Source organism: Sturnira hondurensis, unplaced genomic scaffold (genome assembly GCF_014824575.4).
Source record: "Sturnira hondurensis isolate 20B ecotype Veracruz unplaced genomic scaffold, ASM1482457v3 Scaffold0009733, whole genome shotgun sequence".
Taxonomy (NCBI): Eukaryota; Metazoa; Chordata; class Mammalia; order Chiroptera; family Phyllostomidae; genus Sturnira; species Sturnira hondurensis.
In genome coordinates, this window is record NW_028082364.1 from 2,541,386 (window position 1) to 2,561,270 (window position 19,885).

The 19,885-nt window shown below is 46.2% G+C and overlaps 1 protein-coding gene across 1 annotated transcript in view; it reads right to left on the reverse strand.

Annotated features, from left to right (window-relative positions):
* Nucleotides 1-39: 39 nt before the first annotated feature.
* The window catches only part of UBTD2 (ubiquitin domain containing 2), a 38,761-nt gene continuing 18,915 nt past the window's right edge, over nucleotides 40-19,885 (reverse strand). Inside the window, exons 2-3 of the mRNA XM_037057770.1 lie at nucleotides 17,147-17,383; nucleotides 40-625 (exon numbers count right to left, since the gene is read on the reverse strand). Coding sequence (XP_036913665.1) covers nucleotides 228-625; nucleotides 17,147-17,383 — 635 coding nt within the window. The 3' untranslated portion in view covers nucleotides 40-227. The remainder of the gene's footprint in view (nucleotides 626-17,146; nucleotides 17,384-19,885) is intronic.

A 19,885-nucleotide genomic window follows, 5' to 3' on the forward strand; every position in this document is an offset into this window, starting at 1 on the left:
CCCTCCAGTTAGAAATCGTAATTACACAGGTCTCAAAGGCTAGCTCTTTGTGTTTTATTAATTATTTTTGTTGGTCTCCATCACAGATGGAATTTTTCACTGATAATTCCTCAGAACTAAATCCATTATACGGAATGCAGAGCAGTGAAAATAAATTTCACGCCACAGAGTAGGAAACAGCAACAGAAAGGCGCGGGAGGGGTCCGGGGCCCAGCGGCAGAACCAGCTCAGTTCTCCACTGGCGTCGGGTTCTGCAGAGGCTGGCTCATGATAACCTGCACGACGTAGTCCTTCGGGATCTTCAGCTCTTCCAACCTCATCCTGTCGGTGAGGGGCCTGCCGGAGAAGAACCACCGCTGACTGCTCGGCTCCACGCCCTCGGCAGCGTGGAGGCGTCTCTTCATGCGGTGCACCGTGTCCGTGCTGCGGACCACGAGTTTGAGGTCTTTGCCAGTGGAGAGGCGCAACCGGAGCTGACACTCGTACCCAGAATTGGGGGGTGGCTCGGGGATGTCCAGGGCCTCCACGTCGCTCTTCTCCTCTATCATGTTGATGGGCGGTGCCAGGCAGTAGACCGGCAGCTGGTACCTGCTCCCCAGCTCGTCGTAGCACTCGGTAAGGGCACCTTCGGGGACAAGACGGGGCACGGGTTAATCTGGACGAACGAGTTTTTGTTCACACCTGGCAAAACACTCGAGCATCTCTTGCTAGCTTGCCATTGTAGAGAAAAGTATTCCAATAAGGTCAGTCACTGTCACTGTCAACTGACCATCTGTGATAATCATCAAGGTCCACAACAAATTGGTTGAATGTTTATCTAATTTTATGTTAATCAGAACTCTCACTCACTACCCTCATGTCTTCTACTTCATACCTAACTCACACTTTCATGGAAAGACAAAGGAAAAGAAAGCACACGAAATTAAAATTCACTATTATCATTAATGCTTAGACCAAATTAAGGAGAGATTCAAACTGCATTGGGATATCTTTTTAAGAAAGACTCGGCTAAAACAGCGTCTCGGAGCCCAATGCACCACAACACAGGGTGAGAGTGGTTTCCTTACTGCGCAGACTCACCACAACGAAGGGCTTGGCCCGAGGCCCTTCAGTCCAAGGGCATCACACACGCGGATGCCACTGGCCCTCGGCTCACGTTCCTGTAATAAGATTCAGGAGCCCAACGACCACAGAAGGGACCGAGGTGTTTCATCAACCCCAGCTCGTCAGTGTCACAGAGAAGTTACAGGTTAAAAAGGGAAAACGAACAAGGGATTAAGTTCATAACCAGCTGGCTCAGAGGAAGGAGAAAAGCATTTATGTTTTAACAGAAAGTATTGTTGACTAATTTTTTATGTATCATAAACAGCATCGTAATTTCCAGGACTTCCCCAGGGAGGTTAAAAGCTTACTGAACAAATGTTTTATTGTAGGTTATCCATAACGTGTGCCCTCTACACAAACCAGACATTAACCAGACATGTCAGCTGATTCTCAATTTGGATAAAAAGCAAAAACATCTACCATACTCAAAAACTCCTACAAGCAACCTAATAAAGATGGGGAGTGGGCAGCTTAGAAATGGTTATCAATGAACAAACCAGTTAAGGAGCTGGTCTCTGTGGTCGCTATCAACAGGCTGAAAACACAAAGCATCGGAAATGGGAGTGAACAGTCTCCGGGGACCTGGGGTCAATCAGGTCCCCCCCCCCCCGCCCCCGCACGTCCCAGGAGCTGGGGTGAGTGAGAGCTAAGTCACCAAGCGCAACACACACCAAGCTCCCCATCCTGCTTAACGACACAGCTCAGCCTGTGCCGCTCACAGACAAATCAGACCCTGCAACGACACGGCAAGCGGACCGAGCCCGAGCACAGCTGACACCAGTCCCCCACCCTGGGAACTAGGAAGCACCACCAGGCCGTGCCAGTGCTGTGTGTAGAGGCACGGCCCCTTACCACTGTTCAGATACTTTCCAGAGCCTACGGCAGAGACACCTACCAGCGTTGTTCGGACGGACTGGCTGACAGGATAACAAGAGAAAGTGGAGAGGTCACTAAAACCCACCGCCTCACTAAGTGAACACCCCCAGAGGCGCAACCCACTGGTACCGAAGGGTCAGTCATGTGGGCCGGATAAGCACGAGAATGTGTTTACGTGACTGTTCTGCTGCAACAACATTCTCTTAGGCACCATTCCAAATCACCACCTTTGGAACCAGGAGACCAAGACGAAGCTCCCAGCCTCGTCACTAACTAGCTGCACAGCCTTGAGCAACGTTCTTCAACCTGAAATACTGTTTTGATCAGCAAAATGAGGCAGGACCACACCGACCTCTAACGTGGTTTCCACATGCGTCTCTATCTTCATGTACCACAACGAACAGAAACAGCAGCCTGTAGCCCCAGCTGGTGAGGCTCAGTGGACTGAGCACCAGCCTGCGAAACCAGAGGGTCACTGGTTTGACTCCCAGTCAGGGCACATGCCTGGGTTGTAGGGCAGGTCCACAGTGGGGGGTGAGTGAGAGGCAATGACACATCGAGTCTGCCTCCCTCCCCCTCACTCTAAAAATAAGTAAATAAAATCTTGGGGGGGAAACCCCAAACAAACAAAACCCAGCAGGACTGCAAAACAAAGTCGTCTGTCAGACAGCCTACGTTTTGGTTAGGCTCCCTGGGAACTGGGGTGAGAAGGATCACGTCACAGCAGCCTTTCTAACCACGCTGACCTCAACCAGACGCACCACCCACCAGCAGGCCCTCTGGCTCTTCCCAGGTCCGACTACCCCTCCCCCACCGCCACGGAAAGCCGAGCCTTTTCCCTCTGCCTTCAGCCCGACAAGTCAGGCTCAGTTCTCAGGTCTCACGGGGTGAGAACAGAAACCCCGCAGAAGACGTACAGGTGGAAACATGTAACTGCAATGCTGGATACGCTACCCAGACTCTGTGTTGCTAAGAAGCGTCCACGTTTCAGTATTTTCAGGAAAGATAACTTGCATTATTTAACACAAAGTTTGCTGATTTACTCTTTTTCTCACTTCTGCCTGTTGAAATATAAACTGAAATAAATATGCTCTAGTATTTTAAACTAAAATCTCTATAAAGAGGGGGAAATTCCAGACCATGAAGTCAATATGACTTAATCACATTTTAAGGCTATGGTTTTATGGGCTATTCTCACCCCAGAATTAAATATCTGTGATCATAAAGTACCAATGAAAACAATCTGTGCTTACCGTAGAGCACACAGCTGAACACACCCAGAACTTAGTCCCAGCGAGGACCCCTCCGCAGGCCCAGACAGGTTTGAACGTCCTCCCGGCCCCCAATGGCTCCACGTCTCTAGTAAGGACAGCGCTCTCACCACACAGCCCCTCAGGACCCCACAAGGACCGCCAGGAGACAACCCTCATACACAGTCGCTGCAGGAAGGTTTGCTGAGCACCTAGAAGCATGCAGCGCGTGTCACTGGCACCGAGGAGAAGTTATAAAAGAACCAAGATTGTCCTTGACCTCTAGGAGCTTATAATCAAGATGGGCAGGTCAACCTAACTACCAAAGATTTAAGTACAACTGGGACACTAAAAATCACACATAGAAGCTGAGGTATCACACAACAGAGAAGCGACTAAAGCTGGTAGAGCCGAGGGGGAGAAATTCTGGAGATACGGTGCATTCTGGGTGTGACACGGAATATAAGTAAAGGGCACCCCAAGAAACAGGGGTGACATGGACACAGGAAGCGTTACCAGTGGGGAGCAGCAACCGGCCCTGCCGAGCCGCACACGGCACTGACGATGTTTAATGCTGAACAGGCAGCGAAGGCGAGAACCTGACAGAGGAGGTCAGGAGTTCACAGACGGTCGTGTAAGAAATGACTAGAAGGGACCGATGCAGGCACACGGGTCACCCATCCAACAAATTCTGACTACCAGTGACACGCCAACCACTAGGGTCACATTAAACAAGACAAAGCGTGAAGATCACCTGTGCATTTGCACGAAGGGAGAAGGACTGACTAGAACCAGGGGAACCTGCTGAAATAACTGTCTGACTAAAGCAATAGAAAGACACAAGTCTAAGGGAATCAATCAATCAACGGTGACTTGCGGGACCTAATGATAGGTTATATATGCTGGACAGCAAAAAGGAAAAGACTCACCTAACCAGAAAAAGAGTAACAGAGAATTTCGGACCACAAAATTCTTCGCTCAGTTTTTTTCTAATTGGTTTTAGAGAGGATGGGGAAGGGAGGCAGGGGGAAGGTAGGAGGAGGGGCATAGGGAGGAGAGAGGAAGAGGAAGAGGAAGAGGAAGAGGGAGAGGAGAGGCATCGATTTGCTATTCCGCTTATTTGTGCGGTCATCGATGGCTTCCGTGCATGCCCTGACCACAGACGGAACCTGCGACCTTGGTGGGTGGGGCTGACGCACTAGCCCAACTGAGCTACCCGGCCAGAGCTCTTTGCTTAGTTTTTTAACTGTGTCAGGTTCAGTGAGATAATTCAGTTGAATTATCTGCAGGTAACTGGAAAAGCACGGTATCGGGAAAAGGGTAAAAGCAGTCGGTAGAGTAATCACCCCAAATGCACACATTTAAACACAAAGGCACCATCTGAGAGTGCCTGCCACTGTGTCTGAGATGAAGGGTGTGAAGGACACTGACCGCGGGAATCATTTCGTAACGTATGTAAATCGAACCATTACGCTGCCATATCTTACACTACACAGTGATGGGGGCCCATTACACTCAGTGAAACTGGGAGAGCAGAGTGCTTACTAGTTCCAGCTCTGACTGAGCACGTCACATACACTACGTCCAATCCTCACCACAGCCTTTACGTCACTCGTTTTATACATGGGAAAACTGGAGCAGGAAGAAGGAACTTGTCCAGGGTCATAGACAGCAGGTGGAAGAGTGAAATAACCTGAGTCGTGAAGAGGTAAATGCATAACAGGAATGAGACAACGGGGCTCGGTTCCCAGGTTAGGCATATGGTTAATGGGAAGGACACAATGAGCTTGTTGGGGGGTGGAGAGGACAAATACCAGAGGGATGAAAAACCAAACATGAATGACAAGGAGCAAGAAACCACCAGTCCAAACGGAGCCCAACAACGTATTTCCCAGTGATGTTAACCATTGGTCAGAGAAGGAACCGGAAGGTAAGGCAAAAGAAAATGGTGACTGAGAGAGGCTTCGGTGCTGTGAGGCCACCACATGTATGACAAAATGGACATATTACTGTCACTGTCTCATCCACGATATTTGCCAGGAACGTGCGAAAAATAAAGCATAGTTGAAAGATGGAGAGTTCTGCTTTAAAGAAACCCCGTGTTTAAACACAAAGAAAAGGAACCACCCTAAAAGTTGATAATGTAGGGATATTTCTACCTGTCCAAAACCACTTTCACCTATATCTGCATTTGCAACATATAAAAGGTTTGAATCACCCGCACTGGCCACTGAGGGTGCAGCTCACTGAGCAATTCTGCACTAGTTCCGAAGGAGGTCTGGCCAGGCTCGCTTACATCGCGCACCAAACGTCCTCTGAGGAGGGAAGGACACACTCGTCTTTCCCTCCTTGTCCTCGCAAACCCACTGCAGACCTCAAGCCCGGGGGAGACAGATGGCCGCCAGGGAAAGTGACTGCCAGGCCTCACCTCCCAGGTCAGGAAGCCCTGAGCGCGCCCCCCGGGCAGGAAGAAAGCTGCCCAGACGCCACCTTCTGTTCTGGTTTCGTACATAATTTCCTGAGGTTGTTTTTACTTATTTTCTACCTATATGAATGGCTCAGATATGTTCTGTTTTCCTTGCTCAACTGTTTTCTATGGCTGTTTTTAATCAGGCTTCAAAATACTTCACCTAAGTATAAAGGTAAAACTAAATTACATGCCCAAAATAAAATATATTTACTAGCCCTGGCTGGTGTGGCTCAGTGGACTGAGTGCTGGCTTGGGAACCTGAAGCTCGCAGGTACGACTCCCAGTCAGGGCACAAGCCTAGGTTGTGAGCCAGGTCCCCAGCTGGGGGTGTGTGCAAGGCAACCAACTGATGTATTTCTCACACAGTGATGTTTCTCTCCCTCTCTTTCTCCCTCCCTTAACCTCTAAGTAAATAAATAAAGTATTTTAAATGAATAAATGAATGAATGAAAAATACGTTTACTAAATGCCAGGAAGCTGAACACTTGACTCCTTCTCAAGCAGTCTTTCACATTAGAAAGGAACCACCTTTTAGGCACTCACAGGCCTCACTGCACAGCCCTCCTTTCTCATGGCTACTAAGGCTGCAGTTCAGCCTTGAATTTTTTACCACTTGAAATTTGTATAGCTACATAAACAATTACGTAAAAGTTTAAAAATTATGAAAATGTTGTCTTTATTGTGGTGATGGTTTCATATACACAGGAGTGTATATATGTCAAAGCCGACCCAACTATACACTTAAATATGTGCTGTTTCGCACTCATCAATATGCCTCAACACAGCTGAAAAGGCAGCATTTAAAACGCACTGGCGGTCTGCTATCAAAGCTGCCCTCCCAAAGTTACTTAAGCAGGCAGGGTCCTAGAAGAACCCTGGGGGGTTCTCTCAAAACCTATGGAAATAGAACCTTTATTCTTTTAGTTTTAATTTTTTTAAGATTTTGTTTATTTATTTTTAGAGAGAAGGGAAGGGAGGGAGAAAGAGAGGGGGGGAAACATCAATGCACAAGAGATCATCGATCGGTTGCCTCTCACATGCTCCCAGTGAGAGACCTGGCCCGTGACCCAGGCATGTGCCCTGACTGGGAATTGAACCAGTGAACTTCCAGTTTGCAGGCTGGCATTCAATCCACTGAGCCAGCTACACCAGCCAGGGTAGGATCTTTAGTCCTGACTTCTTTTCTCTAACTGATCTAGAAGGTACAAACTCTACTTTCCAACACATGTGACTTCCTTTGGCACGGGGCGATCCATCTACAGAGTTGGACACACAGCCACCAGGACAGACACTGAAGGAAAGGAGTGAACGTGAAGGAGGGAAGAGCGGCTGCACCTGGGACCCGCGCAGCCCGCCGGGAGCCCGATGGAGGCGCAGGGGACCGGAGGGGCGGGGAGGCCGCCTGAAGGAACAGCGCCACTGCACTTCGTCACCCCTCCGTTTTAACGCAGACCCTAATTTCGGATAAACTGGTCCATTTCCTCGAGGATTACAGTACCCACCTCACAACACTGCTGTAAGGATTAAATAATGAAACACGCAAAACTGCTGGGCATATACAACCAACATGGAGAAAACACTCGGTAACGATGCCTCCTTCACATCTCAGACCCAGGCTTACGGGGGAGAGCTCACCAACAGCAATTCCCACCGCAGACCGAAGGTGCGTCAAGTCCACGGTGTCCACTGCTTTTGGCTTCATCAGGCTCTCCACGCACCTGAATCACAGTGATGCCAGAGGTCATCGAAATGACCCTTCATCCTGACAGTGTGAGCAGTCTTTCAGGACCAACCAACCGCAGGCTCTCCCATGCAAGCGCTTTGCTGGGAATTACGCCAAGCTTAGACCGGGTAGTCAGGCTTTAAGAGAAGCAGGGTTAGCTGTCCCATCCTACCCAACAGCCGTAAGACTGGCATTCAGAAGCACCAAATCGACTGCCTCTTCCAGACAACATAGGTGAAAAGCGGCTTAGCTTGCATGTATTGGTCAAGTCATATACTGGCTAGCCCGTGAGTAACAGGTTGTATAACGCTTTGCCACATTTCTAGGGGGACAGTGAGTTTTCATTCCAGCTCTTTAAAAGGACAGAGGAACAGACCAAAAGTATGCGGACACCGTGGTTTGTTTAAAGCTGACCTGGACAGCCATGCCGGTGTGGCTCAGTGGGTTAAAGCACCAGTCCCATAAGCCAAAAGGCTGTGGGTTCAATCCATTGCGGGATGCATACGGAGGCAACAAATCGAGTTTCTCTTTTCCTCTCCCTCGCCCTGTCCCTGAAGTAAAGAGGAAATATCCATTGGCAAGGATTTAAGAAAAACTTGAGCTTATCTGGCTTTACAGAAATAGAAGTTGATATGGTACATTTCCTGGGACCATATCAGAAATCCTGATGCCCTGCCCCACCCCCCCCAGAAGGGCAAAGAAAGGAGGTCCTCCACAGAGAAAAGCCCTTTGATTCAGGGACGGCCTCCCAGCTCAGCGATGTCGGGGGCTTTGTTCCTCTCTGAAGGGAAGGGAAGCAGCAGCAGAGAAGATCAACTCAGACTTTACAACCCCGAATCGCTGTCCCCTCGGGGAGGGAGACAAAGGGTACCACGGTTAACTCATGATCAGCCACCAGGTCCTGTATTGAGGCTGCTCCACTTCTCAGCCTGGGGGAACTCCGCTGTCTCCCACACACATGCAGTGTCTTCACATTTTCACTCCTAAGTTTTACATTCGTAAGTTATCTTCTCATTTAAGTCCAGTAAATGACGAATTCTTACAGTGACCTTTAAAGAAACCAGAAGCCATGGCCTGTTTCTTAATGGGCCTCTGACACACTGAAGAGAAACAGAAACAACGCCTCCACGTATGGGTCTCCTGACAAGCTGTGTCTTAGGGAACTCGCTTGTTTCCTAAGTCGGGGCTGGGGGCGCCGACTCCCACGCAATCAAACACCCACATGTAACTTTTGACTCCCCCAGAACTTTGACTAAATAGCCTACTGTTGACCAGAAGCCTTACTAATCACACAATTAATAAATATTTTGTATGTTGTATGTATTATATACTACATTCTTGCAATAAAAGAGAGAAAATGTCATTAAGAAAATCAGCAAGAAGTCCTGGCCGGGTGGCTCAGCTGGTTAGAGCCTCATCCTGATACGCCAAGGTCGTGGGTTCGATCTCTGGTCAGGACACACACCAGAGCAACCAGTGAGCATGTGAATAAATGGAACAACCAAGTTGATGTCTCTGACTGTTTCTCTCCCCCTTCCTCTCGGCGCTAATATCAATACAGACACTTTTAAACATTAAAACAATAATGGTAAGGGAGACAGCATATTTTAAGGTATTTACTGGTAAAAAAATCCGCATGTAAGGGCACCTGCGGAGTTCAAACCAGTGCTGTCCAACGGTCTGACCTGATCATGTCATGAAGCTGCCTTAGTTACTGTTAGGTTCAGGACTTAAGTTCTATACATAATTTAATTTATTCACATTTGATAGTTTGACATAAGAAATACCAGGAAAAGGGGGAGAAAATTCTGGGCAACGCCTATCCTACCTTTATTCTGAAGGTGATTTTTGAAAAGTTGAGTTTTTAAGAACGACTGTTTCTGCCTCCCGTATCCCTCAGCATGAAAAGGGACAAAACAGGCCTTGAAAAGACCAGTAGAGAACTTTCTATGTTTAGCCACAAAAAGCAAGAAGGTCGGAGTTGAGTCTTCAAGTCTAGAAAACAGTGAGCAGCAACGTCTACACAAGGAAGGGGGAGGCTTTATACTTGGATTCCAGGGAGGGGGAGAACTAACTGTAGACGCTAAAGAAGTTAAAACAACCTTTCTAGAAAATGAGAGGGTAGGAAAGGATAATGTTTAAAATCCTTTTTGATCTGCTATATAATAATCCCAAGAGGCATTAAATGCTCATCTTTACAAGATGAATAGACACTGTTCCCAAATAAAATGAAAATACCCACCTTTGGGGTGGGGAGAATAAGCCACTTAAATAACCTGGTTTCACTGGCAAAACTCTGTAGTTAGGAATTTTGAAGGACTTTCAGTTAATGGCGAAATAGCAATCAATTACGGCCCTGGCTGCTGTGGCTCAGCGGATTGAACGCAGGCCTGCGAACTTAAAGGTCTCCAGTTCGATTCCCTGTCGGGGCACGAGCCTGGGTGGAAGAGGCAACCATGTGATGTTTCCCTCCCAAGTCAGTGTTTCTCTACCCTCTTCCCCTCTCCCTGAAAATAAGTAAAATAAATCTAAAAAAAGAAAGAGAAAAACAGCAATCAATTACAAAAAGACAGTAAGATCATTAAGAAATTTAAGACCACAAGTAAAAAAAGGAAGAAAAGTGCTGCTTAACTCACGAAAAAGAAGCCCTTACAGAACGCGGAGGTGTTGGAGAAGGGATAACAGGCACCAGAATCCCCCCGAGAGCTTTTCCACAAAACATACGTCCAAACTGTCCTCAACCGGAATCGTAGTTCCCAAACCAAAATATAAATACACACATATAAAGTGCCTATGTAGTTATGACACTAACTTGCCTTTTAACAATTCCTATTGCCATTTGAGAATAATGAACTAAACAATTACCACTGATATTAATAGAGAAAGAGAATTAAAAAGTACCAAATTATTCTGAGTGTGGACAAGGCAGGATTATAATGAATGACCGCATGCCTGGGACTGAGATAAGAACACAATTATCAATGGAACCACCATACGAAAAAGAAAGAACGAAATGTGGTGAAAGTGTTTTTTGCTGTTTGTTTTTAAAATAACTGATGAAGGAAAGTACCTATCATCATATAGGAAAAAAGGCCACCAACACACGCATAATTTTTATGCATATAGCACTGATTCTAAATACAATTTAAACCAAAAAGGACACAGCCATTGCTTATTTTGAGGATATGATCTAAACACACATAACAAGACATGTACAAATACATTTACGGAGAGTTTCATATCGTTTTCAAACTTTAAAGAACGTTTTATGATTCTATTGGGAAGATAAGAAGAGTAGGAGATGAAAACAGTGTGGGAAGAGAAGACAGGGATGAGACGAAAAGAAAGGAGCGTTGACTGAGAAAGCTTAGAAAGGAGTGTATGTCTCGGGATCTCTTCTGCTCGTCGATCTGCGTTCAGTTCCATGGAGATGGAAGGAGACTCAAGGGAAAGGATGGCCTGGGGATAGGAGGACGTTTACCTAGGTCCTCACTGCTTCGCATCCGATTAATGTATCTACTACCGCTGCTGCTACTGAATCAACACAATCCCAAAATTCCACCAGGCACATATATACATATATACATATATATACATGCATACATATACATATACACATACGTATGCATATATATATCTCCAAGGCAAAGTCCCCTAAAAAGTCAAAAGAAAATGTTACATGCCCACAGAAAAAGTCAGTAGACAATACATCCAGAAAATGATCAAAATCTGAAGATTTTGGTGCAAGGAATTTACTTGTTAATGTCAGAGCCTGGTGTGGCTCAGTGGACTGAGTGGATTGGTAACCAGTTCGATTCTCAGTTAGGACACATACTTGGGCTGTGGGCCAGGTCCCCAGTAGGGGGTGTGCAAGAGGCAACCGATGTTTCTCTCCCCCACTCTCTGAAATAAATAAAATCTTCAAAATAAAACAAAAAACACCATCATCAGCACTACTACTTATTAAATGCTTACATCCAAAAAATGATCAAAATCTCTAATTAAAGATTTTGGTGAAAGGAATTTACTTGTTAATGTCAGAGTTCAAAAAATACAATTAGCACTACCATTCCTTAAGTGCTTTTTGGACTAGCGAGCAATCTCCATGTGCTGTATTACATGTAACCAGTATGACCACCCTATGGGGTAGGTGGTTGCCACCCACATTTTAGAGATGAGAGAACTGAAGCTTATAGAAAAGAAGCAATTTGTCTAAAGCCACATAGCTGTAGAGGCAGGAAGTACGGCTAAGCCTGATAGCAGGGCCTGAGCTAAAGACTATACAATATTTTAAATTCAAAATAGTAAGTACTGTCAGATGTTTAGGGTATATAATACAACAAAATGTCCAAAGTAAAATTTCAAATACGTAATTATACCAAAAAGATGGAAGGGACTTCAACAATATCAACAAGTACAACAAGTCTAAGTAAAAGCATGTAACTAAACAGTGGTTGTCAAGAGATGGTGAGTTAGAGTAGATACCAGGATATAATTCAAAAGTCTACTTCAGAAATATTATTGGTAAGTTTCAGATATGAACAAGAGGATTCAAGCAAGGGTACCAATGACAATAATATCAATACCCAGAAAGTTACTACAAAGTTTTGAAAGAGGAAGGCTCGAAGAGTTTGATTATTTCATGCTAAAGTAGAATATATTCCTCAAACATGGGGGAGGGGGGACGGGTAGAGGTTCATCCAGTTTTCTCAAATTCCCAAGAATAAGTGTCCCTAACCTGTTAGTTGGTGGGGCTGCCAGCAAGATGACTTTCCCCGGCATTCACACACAAGCAGAAACGAGAGACTGGCGTCTGCAGAGAGCTCCACAGACACCCACGAGGACACGCACGGGCCCCTGCCATGCATGAGAAGAGCTCCTTTGCCCCCACGGACCTGTGGAAAGGCCACACTGTACAGAACCCAATCAGGCATTCCTACAGGCAACTAAGGTAAGTCGAAACGAGGACGTCAGAGTTCCGAGGGTCTCCAGAACCCGAGGCTTCTAAAAAAAGACTATCACAGATAAACAACTCTTCTTACAGCTCCGTCCACTTACAGGTCCATACAACAACAAATATCAGTACATTCTGTTTTTAAAATATAAGATATATAGACTTCCGCCAAGATGGAGGCATAGGTGGAAAGACTGTACCTTCTCCCACAACCAAGTTTGAATACAACAAAGGTTTGGAGAACAAAGACACACCCAAAGACCAGAAAATTGAATTATACGGAAGTCCAACAACTACAAACCGTTCAACAGGGACGGTAAGAGGGGCGGAGCCAGCAGCGGAGCAGGGTCGGGCAGGAAAGATCCCCAGACCTAGACGCGCAAGTGGCCTGGACCCAGGGTGTGGGGCAGACTGACTGCGGTCGCACATTCGCGCACAGTGAGACAGACCACGCAGGCCCCACGGGGCGAGGGCTGACGGTGGTGGCACACTCCAGTGCAGAGGGACGAAACGCATGGGCCCGGTGACAGTGGCAGCTGCAGCACCCGTAGGGGCTGAGGCGGGAGGCGGCAGACGGGACGCCACTGTTCCTCGTTGACCCTGACCCCACATACAACATCACAACCCAGCAACTGAGTTGCCCTGCTCTAGTGAACACCTAGGGCTCCGATCCTGCTACAGGACAGGAACGAACAGCCCGAAAGATGGCACAAGAAGAACTCAAAGTCCCAGAGCCGATAACTCTAAGCGAACAGGAAATAGCAAACCTCTCAGAAGCACAGTTCAAAACACTGGTCATCAGGATGCTCACAGAACTGGTTGATTATAGTCACAAATTAGAGGAACATATGAAGGCTAAACTAATTGAAATGAAGGGAGATGCACAGGAAACCAATAGTGATGGAAAGGAAACTGGGACTCAAATCAATGGAATGGACCAGAAGGAAGAACAAAACATCCCACCAGAAAGGAATGAAGAAATGAGAATTCAAAAAAATGAGGAGAGGCTTAGGAACCTCCAGGACATCTTTAAACGTTCCAACATCCGGATTATAGGGGTACCAGAAGGGGGAAAGAAACAGCCACGAGTGGAAAACTTATTTGAACAAATAATAAAGGAGAACTTCCCCAGTCTGGCAAAGGAAATAGACTTCCAGGAAATCCAGGAAGCTCAGAGAGTGCCAAAGAAGTTGGACCCAAGAAGGAACACACCAAGGCACATCATAATTACATTAGCCAAGACTAAAATGAAGGAGAGAATCCTAGAAGCAGCAAGGGATAAGGGGACAGTCACCTACAAAGGAGTACCCATCAGACTGTCAGCGGATTTCTCAAAAGAGACCTTACAGGCAAGAAGGGGCTGGAAAGAAGTATTCCAAGTCATGAAATCCAAAGACCTACAGCCAAGATTGCTTTATCCAGCAAAACTTTCATTTAGAATGGAAGGACAGATAAAGTGCTTCTCAGATAAGGTCAAGTTCAAGGAGTTCATCATCACCAAGCCCTTATTATATGAAATGCTAAAGGGACTTATCTAAGAAAAAGAAGATGAAAAATGTTAACAGTGAAAGGACAGCAAACTCACAGTTATTAACAACCACACCTAAAACAAAAACAAACCAAGAGGACAGCTAGATCGGGAGTGGAACCATAGAAATGAAGAACACATGGAGGGTTAGCAACAGGGGAGTGGGAGGAGGAGAAGGGGGGAGAAGGCACAGAAAATAGCATAGAGGGTAGGTAGAAAATAGACAGGGGGGAGGGCGAGAATAGTGGGGGAAATATAGAATCTAAAGAACTTGAGACATGTGGTTATAAACTAAGGGGGGGAGAATGGTGGGGGAGGGAGTGTGCGGGTGGAGGGGAATGAAGGGGGGGAATAGAACAACTGTAATGCTATAATCAATAAAATATATTAAAGAAAATAAATAAAATAAAATATAAGATATAAGCATTAAAAGAGAAAGGCAATAAAACTATTTGTAAGGGAAGGCCTTTCCCTTTACACTATGTGAAGATAGTATTTGAAGACAAAATTATGGAATTCTAAAAGGTAATGGAGCAAGATGATGTTCACCTCCAATCATATAAGAGACGAAGAATTCGGAGACTGTCCATGAAAGTAGGGACTACGGTCACACTGACAAGGCATTCTACTATAGACTTGTCAATGGAGAAGGGACATTTTTGCACCTGTGTAGAAAAAATTGAGCGCCCATTTATACACAGTGAATGCTCAATAAAAACTGTTAACACAAGCCCATACTAATAAGCTTTCATAATATAAAACAGGACAGCCATGAATACATAGTTTTAAAAACTTTCTTGGGCCCTGGCTGGTGTAGTTCAGTGGATTGAGCACAGGCCTGTGAACCACGTGATCGCGGTTCGATTCCCAGTCAGGGCACATGCCTGGGTTGCAGGCCAGTTCCCAGCAGGGGACTCATGAGTGGCAGCCATACATTGATATTTCTCTCCTTCTCTCTTTCCCTTCCTCTCTAAAAATAAATAAATAAAATTAAAAAAAAAAACTTTCTTGGAAGCACAGTTAATTCAGAAAAGCAATGGAGCCCTGCCAGTATGGCTTAGTTGGTTAGGTGTCATCCTGCAAAGCAAAGGGTTGCTGGTTTGATTCCCAGTCAGAGCACATGCCTGGGTCCCCAGTCCAGTCCCCAGGTGCGTACGAGAAGCAGCTGATTGATGTTTCTCATATGAGATGTTTCTCTCCCTCTCTTTCTCCCTCCCTTCCCCCTCTCTAAAAAATAAACAAATAAAATAAAAATCTTTTTTAAAACAGAAAGAGCCCTGGTTGATGTAGCTCAGTGGATTGAGCTCAAGCCTGAAAATCAGATGATCGCGGTTCGATTCCCAGTCAGGGCACATGCCTGGGTTGCAGGCCAGTTCCCGGCAGGGGCCAGTTCCCAGCAGGGGATGCACGAGAAGCAACCATACATTGATGTTTCTCTTCCTCTCTCCTTCCCTTCCCCTCTAAAGATAAATAAATAAAATATATTTTAAAAAAAAGAAAGAAAGAAAAAAGCCCTGGCTGGTGTAGCTCAGTGGATTGAGAGTGGGCCTGCGAACCACACGATTGCAGTTCAATTCCCAATCAGGGCACATGCCTGGGTTGCAGGCCAGTTCCCAGCAGGGGACGCATGAGAAGCAATCATACATTGATATTTCTCTCCCTCTCTCCTTCCCTTCCCCTCTAAAGATAAAGAAATAAAAAATCTTTAAAAAAAAAAGAAAGAAAACTAATGGAGATTTTAAACATTGGGAAGAACACGAGGTTAAATATCTTTTATCTGAAAAACAGGCAAAGGACATGAAGCAGGTGATTCAACAGTGAAAAGCACGGCTCCTCTGAAAATGCAGACAAATAAGAGAAAATAAAAAGACACAATGAGGGTACAGTAACAAGCAGAAGACAATGCACACCGGGGAATATATACATGGGGCTAAAGGGATAACTTAGAAAAATATTAACTTGAAAAATTGAAGAGAAAAAAAATTTACAAATACAGCAATCAAAAAAAACAAAGAATACAATTTATTTATTTATTTATCTTAGAGGGGAAGGGAAGGAGAGAGAGAGAGAGAAAGAAATAGTGAATAGAAACCAAAGTATGGTTGCCTCTCATTCGTCCCCTGCCGGGAACCGGGAACTGGCCTGCAACCCAGGCATGTGCCCTGACTGGGAATTGAACTGCGATCATGTGGTTCGCAGGCCCGCACTCAACCCACTGAGCTACACCAGCCAGGGCTCAAAGAATACAATTTTAACACCTAAATCTGAGTACAGCATGAGAATTCATGGTACGCGTCTAATCAAGGAAACCGAGCAAAAGGAAGTCTATGGGTCCCACATACCTGTGTCCCTGGAAATAGTCAAAGCTTTCACATTCCTGAGCAAAGAAGAGACCTTTCCAGTAACGCTCAGAGCTCCAATCACAGAAAACGGTGGTTAGGAAAGTATAATGAGGAGGAAGTACAGTGAGTAAACAAACAGCCACTGGGTCTCTAAGGACTTTTGTCTAAATTTGAGACTCACTCTGGTGCTGGGAGGAAACCAGCGAAGCAGAAGCTCTAGGAGCCTGGGACCTTCGTGGAGAGCTAGGTTATGTGAAAGTTAGAAAATACAGCTAACAAGGGAACAAGAGTTCTCATTCTTGAGATTAAACATATTTTAAAAAACAGCCCTGGCTGGGTAGCTCAGTTGCTTGGAGCATCGTTCCGTACACCAAAAGGTGGCAGGCTCAATTTCTGGTCAGAGCACATACCAGGCTGCTGGTTCAGTCACCGGAAGGGGCGCATACTGTGAGTATGGAAGGCAACCAATAGCCCTGGCTGGTGTAGCTCAGTGGATTGAGCACAGGCCTGTGAACCACATGATCGCGGTTCGATTCCCAGTCAGGGCACATGCCTGGGTTGCAGGCCAGTTCCCAGCAGGGGACCCAAGAGAGGCAACCATACATTGATATTTCTCTCCTTCCCTCCCTCTGTAAAAGATAAATAAATAAAATATATTTTTTTAAAAACTGGAAGGCAACCAATAGGTGTTTCTCTCTCTCTCTCTCTCTCTCTCTCTCCAACCCCTCCCCTCTGAAATCAATGAACACATCCTTGGGTAAGGAAAAAAATGAAACGAAGAAGAAACAAAAACACAGACACACCAAGCAAGCCTACCCCTAGTTGAAAGACGCCCACTTCCCGTTTGGCCTCCTGCGTGAGGTGCGCTGCGTTGCGCTTGGCCCCCGAGGATCACCTACCATGCGGTAACGTGATGTTGGCCCCATCGATGATGGCTTGCGCCAGTTCATGATCGTTGCTCTCGAAAGCATGCGCCGCGGCCTTCAGGGCGTCCCAAATCTCCTTGCGGCCTTCAAAAGCCGGTGCCGTGTCCCAGAACTCATCCCTCTTGCTGCGCAGTTGTCCATCTGTCATGGGGTAGTCGCTTTTCCATTTGGGCTTCTCCTTTTTCAGAGGCTGGTTGCGACCTAAAGCAACTGAGAAGAAAAATAAAAGGCTGACATCAAAACCAAATTTTATCAAAGGTGTATGAAAAACTATTATGAAAAACTATCTGGTCCCTCCTCTCGGGGTCTTCCATCAACATTACAGCCAGAGGCTCAATCAGAGCGATGAGAACAAACGGAGACATCAGATGGCTCTACCCGGCACTTCCAATGACCAGTCAGCAGACCTTTTCCACTCAGTACGCCTTCTCTAGGTGATTTTAGAAATCACCTAGAAAAATAGCATTTAGTGTTTCACCTGACAATAAAGACAGGATTTAAAAAGAATCAAAGGGTGCCATCAAAGAGAGACTTTGAGAAGATGTCAGGAAAAACCAAATGGCAACAATAGCTTCCATCGCAGGACCCCCGGACGTGTGAAGCCAGCAAACACAACTACGCAGGAAGCCCGAAGAGGGAACACTGCTGTGTGGGGTCCAGAGAACAGCAGCTGACCCACCAGCTCCACGAGGAAAACTGGTCCCAGGAATGCCCTCTCCAGTGTCCCACTCGGGACTTCAGTCAAGGAGCTGGGGACACCCTGCTCTGAGACTCATACAAGAGCTAATCTAGAAAGTGGGCAGGATCAATGCTTCGCTCTTTGGAGAAAGCAGGATTGAAACAGGTGACCCTCGAGACTAAGCCAAGGGAGGTAAGGAAAGCGGGTATAAGTCCACTCCTGTCACCCTCAGTGACAGCACAGCTCCTCGGAGAACGCTGTACCTCGGAAGTGCGAAAACAAGACCGACGCAGCTTCTCTGCCCTCGGATACTTACCTGGGGCATGATCACTGACCTCACACTGACACGCAGAACCGTTCTTACCTTACACAGTGCCACAGACAAGACACAGTCTGGTGGATGGATGGAAGAGCAGGTAAAAGGATGATGAAGCTCACCGAAGTCTGGTAAGAGTGGGTAGGACATAAATGACAGAGCAGGTGGGAAGCAGAGGGTGTGTGTCAAAATTCAGTGTTCTATATTTAACTGTAGGAAGAACACTAATTTAAAAGAAATTACTCATAAAGTAGTTTCAAAGAATCCATGAGATTAACTCCTCCCTCACTGACCCAGAGCCAAAGGAAATGTGGGCTATTCATTTACAGAAACGAAACAAGGTTACTCCAGCCCCTAGGCAATGACTGTGTTCCCAGAAGACAGGACCAGATCTAACTAAGGCTGCAAAGAGTGCCTGGTTCAATGCTAGGATCGAACCACGCTCTCTTGCCCGGTCCAGCCCCTTCATCTGCACACAGCTCGCGCGGGATCTCCCCCTCTCCCCTTCGGAGTGGCACACCCTGCGGCGGCCAGTGTTTTCCTTTTAAAACACTCAGGACCCTGACTCACTGTACTTTTTGGCCCTATACGTTGTCCTGCTGAAATGTAAACCAGCTGAGTTCTAAAAGGGAATGGGTACCAGAGAAGGACAACTATTTAGTAGGAAGTATAATTCAAACGTTGAGAAACACAAGCTACTAATGACTTCTCACTGCGTTTTCCAAATAATGCAGATAAGTGGAGGTAAAGCATCACTCTCCAAAAGGTGTTCTGAACATGTGAGATCATCGCAATCCACCCCCTACTGATTCTACCAACAAGGTGAAATGAGAGGTAAATTTTACTTTCTGCTACATTAACCTTTAGGTGAGTCAAAAATAATTTAAGGAACGCACCACACTAAGCATCAGTTCACTGAACAGGGCATGGAAGACAGGACACAATGGGCAGACACCTATTTTCATGGAAGTTGCAGGCCTACCTGAGTAGTCCCAGAGAACTGTCCAGATGTGTTGGAGAGAGAAGTCTGGTATGATCTGTCATTGTGAGAATCACAGGCAAAGGCAAAAACAGCAGCAAAACCCGCGCCACCTCAGTACTTACACACCCAAGAAACTGAAAGAGGCCCTCGAACAAGAGCCCAACAGAAAAACTACCTCATAGGAAACGCAGAAAATACTTCGGAAAAAGTAAAAGCGTTCATCTTCTGTACAAATACGAGGGAGCTTATCTACATCCCCAGGTCTATAGAAGCACGAGAACAAAGTCCCACAGAAAGGACAGATAATGTATTAGGTTGCATAAGGATACTCATCACTCCACATCCATTTTAAAACCTACAATGCTGCCGAAACTTCCAATGTAATTACTTTGTGCAAAAAGTAAATAAGACAGCCTGGCTGGTGTGGCTCAGCGGACTGAGTGCCAGACTGTGACCTGGGGGTCACTGGTTCAATTCCCATTCAGGGCACATGCCTGGTTAGCAGGCCAGATCCCTAGTGTGGGGGGCACAAGAGGGAACCACACATTGATGTTTCTCTCCCTCTCTTTCTCCCTCCCTTCCCCTCTCTCTAAAAATAAGTAAATGAGCCCTGGCTGGTGTAGCTCAGTGGATTGAGAGCAGGCCTGCGAACCACACAATCATGGTTCGATTTCCAGTCAGGGCACATGCTTGGGTTGCAAGCCAGTTCCCAGCAGGGGACACACGAAAGGCAAC